At 42.7% G+C, this 13,152-nt stretch overlaps 1 protein-coding gene across 3 annotated transcripts in view; it reads left to right on the top strand.

Moving 5' to 3' along the window:
- TEAD4 (TEA domain transcription factor 4) overlaps positions 1-13,152 on the top strand; it is a 51,450-nt gene that overhangs the window by 8,637 nt on the left and 29,661 nt on the right. For all 3 annotated transcript variants that reach the window (XR_001862473.1, XM_017735998.1, XM_017735999.1), the window contains one exon: positions 5,559-5,813. Coding sequence is in view for 2 of the 3 variants with exons in the window: in XM_017735998.1 (XP_017591487.1) it covers positions 5,807-5,813 (7 nt within the window). In the remaining variant the exon portion in view is untranslated. The remainder of the gene's footprint in view (positions 1-5,558; positions 5,814-13,152) is intronic.

The raw sequence follows: 13,152 nt of genomic DNA, 5'->3' as shown, positions 1-13,152 counted from the left end.
TAGATGGGAGTAAGTGGCTGGTTATTCATGTTTCCAGGTTTTCTTATTCTTATATATATAATACACTCTAAAGTTTGAGCAGCGGGACATCATCTGTTCTAGCTGAACTAACCTTTTTTTTAAAAAAATTCTCTGACTGCTGATCTGATATGAAAATGTTGTGGTTCGGATCCTCTACAGTAGCAGTATTTGGCTCATGTTACTGAGGTAGTGAATACCGGAATTGTTTGGGTTTGTTTGCATTTCAATGACGCCAAGGAGTATCTGCAAGGTGAAGCAATCCCTGCCAGCACAGCCTGCACTTCCAGTGAATGAGACCGAAGGTGAAGGGATGTTCTTGGTAAAACACAGCTACTTCCTCAGGGTGCAGCCAGCTCAGGAGCAGGAGTGGAACCGCCTGTCCGACTCCACGCGGCTGTGCTGGCAAGCGCCCCTGCCTGGGAGGGGTGAGTGAAAGGGGACATCTCTGCCCAGTGTGTTGTGCTCGGTTCCAACAGGGAAAGGGGGTGGCCATGGAGTGGGGGGGAGTCTCTTGGACAGAGCAGCTCTAAGAAAACTGAACAACTGGAGGCAGCTGGCTGCAATTTTTCAGATCCTCAGGAAAGTATGATTTTGTGTTGAGCAGCTGCCACAAACACTTAAGAGGGAGCTGTTACCAACAGTTATGACTGAGGGATTAATATTAGAAAGCAGATGTGTCAGACTATGGAGTCTGTTTAAAGATGTGCTCCCTGTCAGTGAGACGTTGGCTGAAGGGCTCTTGGCAGCTGTCTAGCCCTGCAGGATCTCTGAATCTCAATGAGATACCATTTGTGAAAGGAAAGAGAGTTAGTGTTGAAATTATCAGAATTGGAACACTTAAATCAAAGCTGCTGGAGCTGAAGTATTTTTGTGCTTTCTCCATGGTTTTGCTTTGTGAGTGACTTATTAAGAAATGACCACGGCAGAAAGAAAAACAGGCAGCAAGAGTGAATAAGAAACAGTATTTGGACAGAGTGAAACATTAAGAAGGAAGAGATACTGTGATGAGGAGGTGGATGTGCTTTGAGGGGTCTTGTGTCTTTGAACCTGGGACAGAAGCCATGCCTGGATCCTATAAAGAAAAATAGTTAATCATCTCTCAGTAAAATAAGAGCGGGATCAGAATTAGAAAAACTGTAAGGTACAATCACAGAAGTACAAAAGCCAAGGAGTGGGACGTAAGTTCAGACTGAGGGAATCTCAAGAGAACAAACACCAAGCCCTGTGACCTCTGGCAAAACTTGCTATTATGAGTATGGGACAACATCCTCTGACTACACTGTTCCTGAGAACTGTGCCTGGTAAGGGAATTCACATGGGAAGGAATTGTGTGATTATGTCTGGGATGTCTGTTTAGTGCTTTCGGAATTAAATTCCCTCCACATCAGAAGAAAGCTTTGTGATTACAAACTGTTCCACAGGCAGAACTTAAAATAAATACTAAAATATTTAGAAATATTAGAACATTGAGTAATACAAATAACTATTAAAGTTACCAGGCTGTATGCATGTAGTTACTATTGACTGGAAGACAGAAGCAAGCTGAAAAGTAGATGCTAACTGAAACATTTGTATTTTGTTAAAGAAGTTACTAATGAATATCATTCAAACCTTTCTTATAAATAAGACATTCGACAATCTCGTGTTTCTGAAAAATCCTGTTTTTCACCAGATTGCTCATTCAATGGGAGGTGATTTCACTGCCACTTTTCCAATTTGCCATACTAATAAAGTAATTTACCACGGGGTTTAGCCCCCAGCTTCTTTTTAGTTTGCTTTGCTTAGTTTAATGAGTGGTCATCTTGGCCACCACTGAGTTCAGATCAACAGTGCAGGAGACAGAAGGCTTGAAAGTGTTCAGCCAAAGCAGAGACCAACAGATCAGATAGCACCCAGCCAGGACTCCCTGAATTACTGTCTATTGCTTCTGAGCACAGAGTATTGCCTGGGACTGCACGTGGAGTTTAGTTAAGCAACATTATTTAAGGAAACTTTGCAGACCTGTTAAGCCTTTGGCATCTTACTGATCTAGGGGCATAGAGTTATAAGGATTTCCATGGCCATTTCAGTTTATGGAATTTCTTCAGAAGTTTTCAAATAGAAGTAAGATTTTTTGCTAGTGTGCTCTGTAATCTGAGTAATTACAGAGGTTTTAGCTGGAGATGGCCAAACATCCTTGATTTTATAGTCTGTATGGTTCCCCGTTTTTCATCATCCATCAGGAATAGCTTTAGTACCAAGAAGGGAAAGCAGAATCAGGCCCCAAGTGTAGAAAAGTTGGGATTGGGCATAATAGCACATTTCGGTTCCTTTTGACCTAGCTGTACCTTGAGATAGAACATTGCTGGGCAAGGCACAAAAAGTAAGAAGCATTAAAAAAAAAGTGTCTGGTCACTCAAGATTTATATAATTTCTTCTGTCACTGCTATTATGTTCCACATCTCCCTTGATTTACACCAGTGTGAGAGAAAGTTCACAAACTCAGTTCACATATTCTGTCTCTTGCTTTGTGGACTTCCCTTAATGTACAAATTACATCTGCTTAAGTCAGTGCAAGTTTCCTTTAAGTTTTGGAGAACAGTCTGGAGAGTTGACACTGCACTGAATAGGACATGTTTTCTCCTCCAGTTATTCTGCATCTTGGATTAGAATGGACCCAGATTTTCCTGTGTCACCAAAAGCACTTAGTGCAGGTGCAGAGCCTTGTAAAATATGCAATGATCAGGCAACAGCTCCTAGGGTGTGAATGTGGTGGGGGGAGGAGAGTTATGCTTCAGATACATTTATTTAGTTGCAACTTAAGAGTGTGCCCTGATGAAATCATCTGCTAGGTATTCCCCTGTGTCAGCATGGACACTAAGGAGATGAAAATAACTGGATTCAAAGTAGATGCTTTTTATGGTCATGATGGTCCTTCATTCCCTAGGAGATGACTTTGTCTGCCTGTATGTATTGCTAGGGGATTTGGCTTGACAGCAGAGCCATAGCTTCCAGTGACTGTGGCTTTGGGAGTCCTGTAGTTGAGCAGTTGGAGCGTGTTTTCACTTGGTGTGGAGCCTGCTGGCTCGTGTGAGGTTTGCAGCTCCCAGTGCAGGTGGTGTGATGAATACACTTGCTGTTACACCTTGGGTTTCTTTCTGAACCCTCCATTTCTCAGCCTGTCACCATAACTTAAAACCAGCCTGGGCCTTGTGTTTGTGGAGATTTTAATGTGCGTTAACTATGGAGGGTCTGGAGGGCCTCCAGGGACTAGGGATGCTTGGGGAATATCAAAAGGAGAACATTTGGAACAGATAAATTCTGTTTCCCTGTCAGAGTCTCCCTGTGGAAAGCTTACTCCTCTACACTGATTCCCCAGCAGGACAATCTCTTGAATACCCATGTAATTTTTTTATTAGCATCTGTCAGTGAAAGGGGGAATGTTTGGTGATGGAAGCAACTGTTACCCTTCATTTCAGGGTCTCTTAAAGTCACATTGCTGGCCTTGGTGCCATTCACAGTGTGTGTGGGATGTCTGTCCCAGTGGTAAAAAGCCAAGTGTAAGCTCCCCTTTCTGCCCCTCTCACCTCCCATTTTATTATTTCTTTCCATATTCATTAGAGCTCTGAAATAGTATACCGTGGATCAAGAGGATTGAAATAATCTCATGTAGGCGGTGAAATGGATGGATGAGCAGTGGTAGGCCATTCCAGTGATTTGTGTGTGTCAAATACTGTCACAGGAAATAACTCATATACTGGGTTTTCTGAATGTCTTTGTGACCTATTTGTTAAAAGGCTGCACACTACACTGTGTCTAATTATTTGTCTAATTCACATTGTCTGTATTGAAATTAGTCAAAGGCCCAGTATTGTCTTACTTGTTTCCTTAGCTTTTGGTGGGTTTTGGAGATGTAAAAAATGTATCTGCTGCTGTTTAAAGTCATTAAGGAGCAGCAAAACCTTCTGAGTGCCAGTGTTGTCAAATCTTTACAATTTCAGCTTTTGAAATGTTAAAGTTCTTCAAGAATTTCAGCTTTTATTAAAAAAAAATAAATCTGGTCATTATGGTTTTGGAGAAGATTTTAAAAACACAAAATCCAAAGAGGTAAGAAATGAAAGAAAGACCTAAAAAAAGTTTATGTCAGAAAAGCTTCTGGAGCCATGAGCCCTGAATTTTTGAAGGTCTGAGGTTGAATGAATGGACTGCTTTTCCCCTATATCAACTATGGCATAACTGCACATATTTTTTTTTCTAGCTAGTTTTTGACAAATACCACACTCAAATTTCTCCTCTGTTTCTCTTTACATTTTCACTGGGATATTTCTGAGCTAGACAGTTGTTATGTCAGACCTCTCTCCTTACTCTCATATTCAGTGCAGGTTTGATGATTCTGTCGCTTTTGGAAAAAAAGTCCTTATTCTGATTTTCTTGCTACCCAGTTCAATGTGGTGATAGAGAGGGAAGTTTCAAACTCTGGCTGGATTCTCAAATGCTGGCTTGTGAATGTTCTTTGTAGTCCAGATAACAAAGCTATTAAAATGATAAACAAACAGCTTTGGGATTAAGGCAGAAGAATGATCTGTGTCTTTAGAAGCCATTTGTCTCCTGCCTGGTTGACTGGAAGTGTCTGTGTGGTCTGAAGTCAATTTCTCAATGAGTGTTTCAGCAGCTCCGCTCAAAGGCTTCAGCCTCTCTGTAGGCATTTATAAGTAGACTATAATTTATTGTGGTTTTCAAGAGCTAGCAGCTGCCAGCTCAGGTTCAATGAGAAACCAATTTCTGCTCCTGCCCAGTGGCAAATCTAATAGCCTGAGACTGGTAAGTGATGAAGGGGCAGAGAGGCAGAGGAAACTGAGGGAATTTGCCCGAGGTCGTTCTGAAGATGAGCAGTAACAACAGGCTAAGCACCTTGGTTCTTGACCTGCTACCTAGTGCTGTCACCCCTGTACTGTGGTGCCTTCTACTCCTGCCAGGATATGATGCTGGGATTTGGAAGACATTGCATTAAACTGTCTGGCTCCAGGAACGGCTTTTTTAAAGCACAGCTGATCCTTGAGAAGAAATGTCAGTGTTAGAAGTGACACCAACTACTAAGTCTGATCCAGTGAAACAGTATCTAAGAAAATTTCAACCCCAGTGCTCAGTGATGACTAGATAATTCATCACTGCTTTATTTTGCATAGTCTTTCACACAGACTGAATCCATCTATGTGTGCTTCAGAAAGTTAAATAACAATTACATGGATAATGACAGTGCAGGGAAAAAGAAATAAAGCAGATAAGGACACAAGAAGAATCCTCTGAGGAGAACTGGGAAGTGACAGAGTTAATGAGCCAAAGAGAGACTGGAGCAGGCTGTTTTTTTAGAAGGATTTGTAGAAAGGGTTTTCATCTCAACATAAATAAAAATCCAACACGTGGTTATCGTTTAAGATAAACTTGAAGTAAAACCCCTCCTGACTGCGTTTTTTTTTAACTTTTTTTTGCTTTAGGGTCTCCATTTTCCTAGCGAGGAGGGTTTCTAACTGCCCGATGGGATGTGCTTGCCATTGCAGGTTCTGAGTCTGCTCCTCCACGTGGCACCTTGGAGTTTCTAGCTGGCACCATTACCTCCAACGAGTGGAGTTCTCCCACCTCCCCTGAGGGGAGCAACGACTCGGGGGGCAGCGAGGCCTTGGACAAACCCATCGACAATGACGCCGAGGGCGTGTGGAGTCCAGACATCGAGCAGAGCTTCCAGGAAGCGCTAGCCATCTACCCACCATGCGGCCGGCGCAAGATTATCTTGTCCGACGAAGGCAAGATGTATGGTAAGGAGAGACCAAGGGCACAACACAGTGCTCCAGGCAGCCTGCCCTGTGCACCCAGTGATGCTCTGAGTGAATTCCCTTCTCTCAGGTGTTCCCAGGCTGATGCTGTTGGTTGCCTCGAGTTGTATTTAGGAAAATCGGTGTGAAGATCTTGACATTGCAAAGGAGACGGAGTTATAGGTATCTTTTTCAGGGGACTATCAATAAGGTAGATCTCAGAGTTGAGCATGCTACTGACCGAATCTTTATATATAAATACATATAATCTAATGTCTTAATGGTGTGACAAAGCCTATCTTTTATGGTATCTCTTGCTGCTGTCTTCACTGTTCTTGTTGGAGGTAAGATCAGGTGATGGACTCTATGTCTGGTGCTACAGGACAGAAGTTCAGCTCCTGAACCCCTGAATGGCTCTGCTGGTGTGCAAGTGCCTACAGTTCATTTACTAGCTACACTTTTCAGATCTTAAGAAGGGCAGAAAGTTCTGTGTACTCCTTTTCATTGTAGTTTGCCTTCTCATAGCTCTGGTACAAGTATCTTTCACTTGTGGGTTCTTCTCATCTAGCTAACCAGATACCCAGCCCTGAATACAGAGAAGCTCTGGCTTGCAGCTGCAGCAGAAGTCAACTTTATATGTGATAGACATACTTTTGAATTGGATCTTTGACCTTTTCCACAGTTAAAATTTCTCTTTTGATTGTGTTCATAAAATGTTGGTCTGGCCTGGATTGTCTAGCTGAGTATTGCAAGAAGCCACCTGGTACTTCTGCGACTAAAAAGCAAAGCAAAGGCTGAATGCCCAGGATTTGGTTTTAAGTCCCAAGGTGGCCAGTTTCTCAGAACACTATCAAGGATCTTACAGAAGGCAGCCCTCTTTCTACCCAGTGCTTGCTATTTTTTTTACCCCTGTACATTGGAATCTGCCTGTCTTCACCGGCCCCATCATGGGATGCTCCGTGCATGCCCTGGAGCTTCCTAATGAGCACTTCACAAGTCATTCTGCAGGTTTCTGTTCACCCATCAGGCCATTGTTCCCTGAGCAAGGGAATAGATTGCTCTGATTGTGGGAGCGTGGGTGGGGTCTTGTTTACATGGCCTTATCTACAGTGGATGGTTTTACTGGGTACATACATCATTGTGTCTGCGAAGAGCCATATAGGTTGGGTAAGGCTGATCACCCTGAGGCTAATCTAGGGCCAGTATTCTTAGGCAGACACCAATTCCTGCTCTGTGCTGGCGCAGACATTTTTGTGGATGTGCTATGGAACCAACCGGGGAACTGATCCAGCTTAAAACTAACGTGGTCAGAACGGGTAAAAAAAGTGAACTTTAATTGGGATACTGCCCACCTGCTTGTGCTGGTGTTTAGAGAAAGGATGGTGAGATTGGGAATGAGCAGCCATGACTGAGGTTAAAGTAAGACTGCTTCTTTAGGGAGCAATGCTTGCTTAACATGTTACTCAGACTAAAATATTACTTGAGAATCCACCCCATGGTTATTAAGCATGAACTAGTGACATGCTCCTTGTTGCTCTATATCTGCACTACTTTTCATGATGGGTGACTTTTAAAATTACCGGTGAAAAATTACAGTTGTGTTTTAAGATTGTGTTAATTTACTGAACATTTTGCACGGTCCTTGAAGTATTTCAGCTTTGGAGTGAATGTGTCAGAGCAGAGAGTGAAAGACAAGAAAAGAAATGAGAGCAAAAGTGAAGTACGAAGGGCTACAGAAACCAATGAGACTTAGCTGAGCCTGACTTAGCATAGATTGGTGTTAAGTGGAAGACATCTAGTTGACTGGACTGGTGAACTGCAGAAGGTAAATAACCCAGTTGCAGGGTGAAAAGTTTAGGGTAAGCTCAGGGAGAAGAAATAAAGAGCTTTTCTGCAAGCCCTCGCCCACTACTCCAAATGGGACAGTGTCCCTGCTTGCCTTCAGTGCACCTGTTCTGAGTGTGGACGGTTGGTTCAGTGTGCTCCTGACAGAACCCAGGCACTGATTTATGCCCTCCTTTGCTTACTCGTCTCCAGGATCCCGGCCAAGGAAGTGGGGCCCTGTCTGGGATCTATAGAAAGATATGACCGGGCAGGGAGAATAAATATAGTCCCTGATTTCATCTTCAGTACTCACAAGCCAGCTCGTGGAACAGGGCAAGCTTGATGTGGAGCTGGCCCTGCCTCTGATGGGATGGTTATTTATCCACCCTCTGACCGACTGGCACAGAGCTCTCTGAACCAAGGGGTGAGGTGTTACAGAGAGCTGTGTATGCCCCTTTCCCCTGACAAAACTGGGACCATTTCACTGTTTCTCACTGAGCAGTGGCTCGTGTGGTACTACTATGTTGGGCAAGATGCTCCAGGTCTCAGAATCTCTCCTACGTGCAATTTACATGCTTCTCGCCTTTTGTGAGGCAAGCTGTCGTCAGTTTAAAGTTGGCAGCTTTTAGCTGAAGTGCATTGAGGCAAAATAAAGAATTTGTGCTGTTTCGCTTAAATGCATTTAAAATTGTACAGAAAGGTGTGTTTCAGCCTCTACATGCTCATGTCTCCATGCCTCTTCAAAGTCGGCTTGTTTACAGCTCTTTAGGCGACAGTCTGCTGATTGCTGACTGAACATGATTCCACCTTCACACCAAAGTCAGCCAAGCTCTTCTCTGTACACTGATAATCTGCATCTCGATTCCTTTGCTGCCTTTCCTTCCATTGTCTCTTTCTATACTCGACACGTTCCATTTTAGTGTGGAGGCAGCATCCTGACTAAGCTCATGCCACAGCACGCTCTGGGTGCAAGCCCTCACTGGCCTTTCCAGCAGGCTTTGCTGACCACCTGCTTAAGGCACAAGCAGCTGTCTTGTCTGATATGGAATGCTGTCCTTTCTCCTAATCATTGTGTTGACATTAGAAACATTGAGTCTGGGGCACTTAACTGCTCTGGTGCCTTCTGGTATCACTAAGGTCTTGCAGAATAATTTTATGAGTGTTGCCTGCTAGAACACTGTGGGGGTACAGTATTACAAATCTGTCACTTACATTTTCCAACAATGTTTTTCCGTGGGAGCAATAATATCTAGCATTTGTACTAAATACACGATCACAGAATTAGGTGTTTGGTATCTCCTGGCATCTTCAGTACTGATCTACAGAAAGAAGAGGGAAAAAGCTTAGTGCCTTTGTGAGATTTGCATGGAGATGCTAAATAGACCAGGTCTCCCAACAGTACTGGGAGCAGAGAAATGAAAAATAGCAACTTGCAACATGATACTTATTTTGACATTACAAGAGAGACAGTAAGAGCTTGGAAGAAACGAATTACTGCCTTAGCTGTCCAGTGTTTCCTTCCACTGCAGGAACACCTGGCTTGGAGCACCTTTTTGCAAGAGGGGCTAGAATTGATGGGTGTTTGTTAGATGGCTGTTCTGAAGGAGTCACTAGTTTAGCAGCTGCTTTTCAAACAGCTCAGCCATTTCTGTGCTGAGCAGGGAGGGGCAGACAGCTGGGGGCAGTCATCCATCGCCCCGTGCTGGTGCCATCTGTTTGTGAATTGCTGATAGGAAATACTTAAAGATGTCCAAAGCTTAGAGGCTGAGTGATAGAAGAGGGATAGCCAACCATGTTACTAGTTAAAACCCGGAGCAGGCTAGTGGACCACAAAGACTTGGGTTTGCAACATGACTGAAGATGGGATGAAAGGTCAGTCTGATGCTGCCAGAGTTACCAGGTCACAGATGGTCCCTCCCACCCCTATTCTGAAATGACTAGGTAAATTTGCAGGATAATGCCTTTATCTCAAAGGGATAAGTTATCATTTCATGTTCTCCCTGGCCTCAAAGACTTACTAAAAGTAGAACTGGAAAGCACATAAATCCGAAGAAGCATAAAACATACGCTGCCTGTCCCAGTTCATAAACACTTCTCCTTGAGGGGAGGGAGGAGCATCGTTGCTATTTAAAATATGTAAACCTTCGAGGTGTCAGTCTTCAAATGCTTTCCTCTGTATTGTAGTTTAGCATCTTACCTGATGATGTTTCAATCAAAGGTATTGGAACATGCTGAGAATGTGCTCAGTTGACACTGAACTGAATGTTCCAGGTAATTGCAAAATTTGTACTTCAGCTGTGATATCCCTCAGAGAGATACTTCTGAAGTTCCTATCCCTTCCATTAGTATGACCTAGTGAACTGTAGAACAGCCCCTTATCCCATGGTTTTGGAAAAAAAAAAGGAATCTCCTATTTTAAACACTAGAAGACAGACAAAACTTGGATTTGTGGACAATTGGTCAGGATTCAGACTTTGCCCTCCCCTCTGGTGGTAGGTGTAATGTTTTTGGAGCTGCTCAATAACAAGGTTTTGTTTCACTCAGTCATCTTTCAGCTTTGCTTTTGTGTGGCTCTGGTTCTTTGTTGTCGACTAGACAAAGCCAGACTTCTGGAGACATTAGCAGTGAGTTAGACTTCTGCTGGAGTTTGTCGTGCTTTTCCTTCCATCTCCTTTGTAAGCCAAGTTTATGGTTTTTTGTGTTAAGCTGTATGTCAGTTTAACTGGTGTTCTCTCCATGCAAGCATAAAAAGAAGTATTTTTCCATGAATTCCAAGCATTTCTTGAATATTGAGAAATTTGTTGCTTTTGAAATACCAGCCCACCAGAAATCTTCTTGCAGTTAACAGTACTGACTGTGGCATCTTTCCTTAACATGCTTAGTACTGAACATAAATATAGTAGCAATTTTATTGTGTACTACATGTTATCCAAACTATTGTGACTCCTTTTGTGGGGGCTTCATTCTGTTGTTTCAATAAAGGGCACATACTTTTTCCTGTCCCTTTTGATTTTTAGCAGTTTTGTAGCCCCATATTTATCTGTCAGGCTTAAAAAAAGTGAGCTGTCTAGTATGACATTTTTCTCACTGTGTACGTCTGCAGCCACAGAGTTTTTGTCATGTTTTAGTGATTTCCTTCATTGGCAACATTGCATTATCCTTATGGCTCTTCCTCTGACTTTTTCACTTAAATTTCAAACTTTCAGTAATTCTCCAAGATAGAGTTAATTTGTAGTGTTCTGTTGTCAGAAAGGCACTTGGTCGGATTTTTTTTTTCCATTGTAGGTAACACATCGAGTTTAATTGATTTCTAATGTGGTAGGCCAGCTTTTATGTTTTGTAGGTATATCCACTCACCTGCCTTTTAACTGAGAGACTGTATATTTAATTTGTCAGCCTTTTCCCTTGCTGTATGTTACTGTTTTGATTCTGCTCTTCTTCTGGATAACTTTAGACATTTCCAGTGGTTTTCTTAAAAGTTTAGTTTAAAAGCCTTAGTGTTCTTTTACATTTTAAAACCCACTTCATTCTTTCACAATTGGGGTCAATACTATCAGGCGCTAATTTGCTCTTACAAATACCAAATGTTTATTAATATTTAAAAATTCAGATTGAATTCAAAATCTGGGAATGAAAACCAGATATGAAAAATAAAAATTAATAATACCCGCTGACTTGGGTTTCTTCTTTCTTTAAAACAAGTGCATGTAAAGCTATCTTCTGGACAGGTTTCTGCAAACACAGTACCAGAAAGATCTCAAAAACATGGAGTGAGTTCTGAGAAGAGCAAGCATACCAGACTTAACATTGAGCCCTGGGAGTTGAAGGGACTGATTTAGGAGGAAAGATTAAAGTAGCTAAATATACATAGCTTGGCTAAGTGATGACTGAAAGGTGGAGGGTGGGGGGACACATAATAACAGTCTAAAAATATTTGAAGGGTGTTAACATTTAGGAGGGAGAGGGATTTTATGTGGAACATGTGAGCATGACTAGGATTAATGGGGGAGAAAGGAAGAATATAGGATGGATATCAGCAAAGACTTCAGGACAACATGGTGCTCAGTGCTGAGGGATCTCTCTCCTCTGAAGAGCTAGAATGGAAATGCTGTTGTTGGAGACTTTTAAACTTGTATCAGACAAAACTATAAGGATTGTATTTGTGAAACTAGTCCCAAAGAATGGTGTGTGTATGTGCGCATGTGTATCTGTGTTTTACATGAATGAGAGGAGGATTCCAGATGGGAAGTGCTATGGTTTTACACAGGAAACAAGAGAATAGTGGGCATTAGGTGGCTTTACACTGTAAATGTCTGCATGATTTTGTAAATTGTTAGCATTGTGATTCATACTACCTGTGGCTTTGTGACATCAGTATGTTTATTAGACTGATTGACGCAGGAACCCTTCCTTAGGTCTGAAACAAAAAGCGCAGACTTCTAGGTAAATTCCAGGAGTGCTTTCTCAGAGTTTGTCTTCTGTCAATTAGCCAAACATTGAGTAGAGAAGGATGACAGCATTTCTCAAGAAAGGGTGTGCATATACATAGAGGGAGCTGATAATGTCAATATGCAGATCTTGTGGCCAATATGCAGATTGTGGGGAGATCTGGCACAGGCAAAAAGGAACTCCCTTACTTCTACAGTGCAAGTAAGAAAAACCTATCACATGAACTTTCTTTTAAAGTCGCTTTCAAAAGCATGCCTTATTCCTTAAGCAAAACCAGTGTAAGACGACATAACCTTTCCATTTTCTAGTGCCCAAACTGAAGGGAAGCTGCTTGGTCAGAAAAAGCCAGCATGACAGCTAAAAGAACAAGCAGTATTCTCATTCATGTAGGATCCAGATAATGAGCACAGGAGAACTAGGGCTGTCTATTGGTTTAAACAGTTGCTCATTAGCTAATCCATAACAAACCCTGTATTGTCTGTGTGTGGTGAAGATCTGGGCAGCAAAACTGGGAAGGCTGTGTGCAGTTTGTGCCCAGACAGATGGTCTTGTAAATCTGTTGGCCACTGGCAGAGCTGACTGAAACCTCTGGGGCCTGGGTACACCTGCTGCTGAAGGGTGCATAGCCAGCAGCTGTTGCTCATTGCTGTCACCTTGAACTTGTGACCCATGTTCTGGGTACTCCTTCACATTCTCAGAGTCTCACTCCATGCACATTAACAGCCAGAGGCTTCCTCTGTCTCTGGCTTCTTGATCAGGAAATGACACTGTTTTCATGGAAAATGCCTTTAGAATCACACTCCTTTCCTCTTGGGTTTGATTTGTACAATACTTGCAAATGCCTTTCCAGGAGCTTCGGTCGGAGCCTGTGGGCAGGAGGGCAAGGAGTGTAACCAATGCTTGGTGAGGTAACCCAATAGCAATGCCCAAGTTGTTGACTGCAAGTGCTGCAGGCACAGGCCCGTTTCTACACATGGCAGTGTTACAGGGCAACACCCGAGCACGTGTGGCATTCAGCTCAGTGGTTCTTTCAACCCTGATGGGGATTATGAGCATTCCAACATGTTTA

Source organism: Corvus brachyrhynchos, unplaced genomic scaffold (assembly GCF_000691975.1).
Source record: "Corvus brachyrhynchos isolate BGI_N302 unplaced genomic scaffold, ASM69197v1 scaffold44, whole genome shotgun sequence".
Lineage (NCBI taxonomy): Eukaryota > Metazoa > Chordata > Aves > Passeriformes > Corvidae > Corvus > Corvus brachyrhynchos.
Note: the sequence above shows the minus strand (reverse complement) of the source record. Positions and strands in the feature narration are given on the sequence as shown.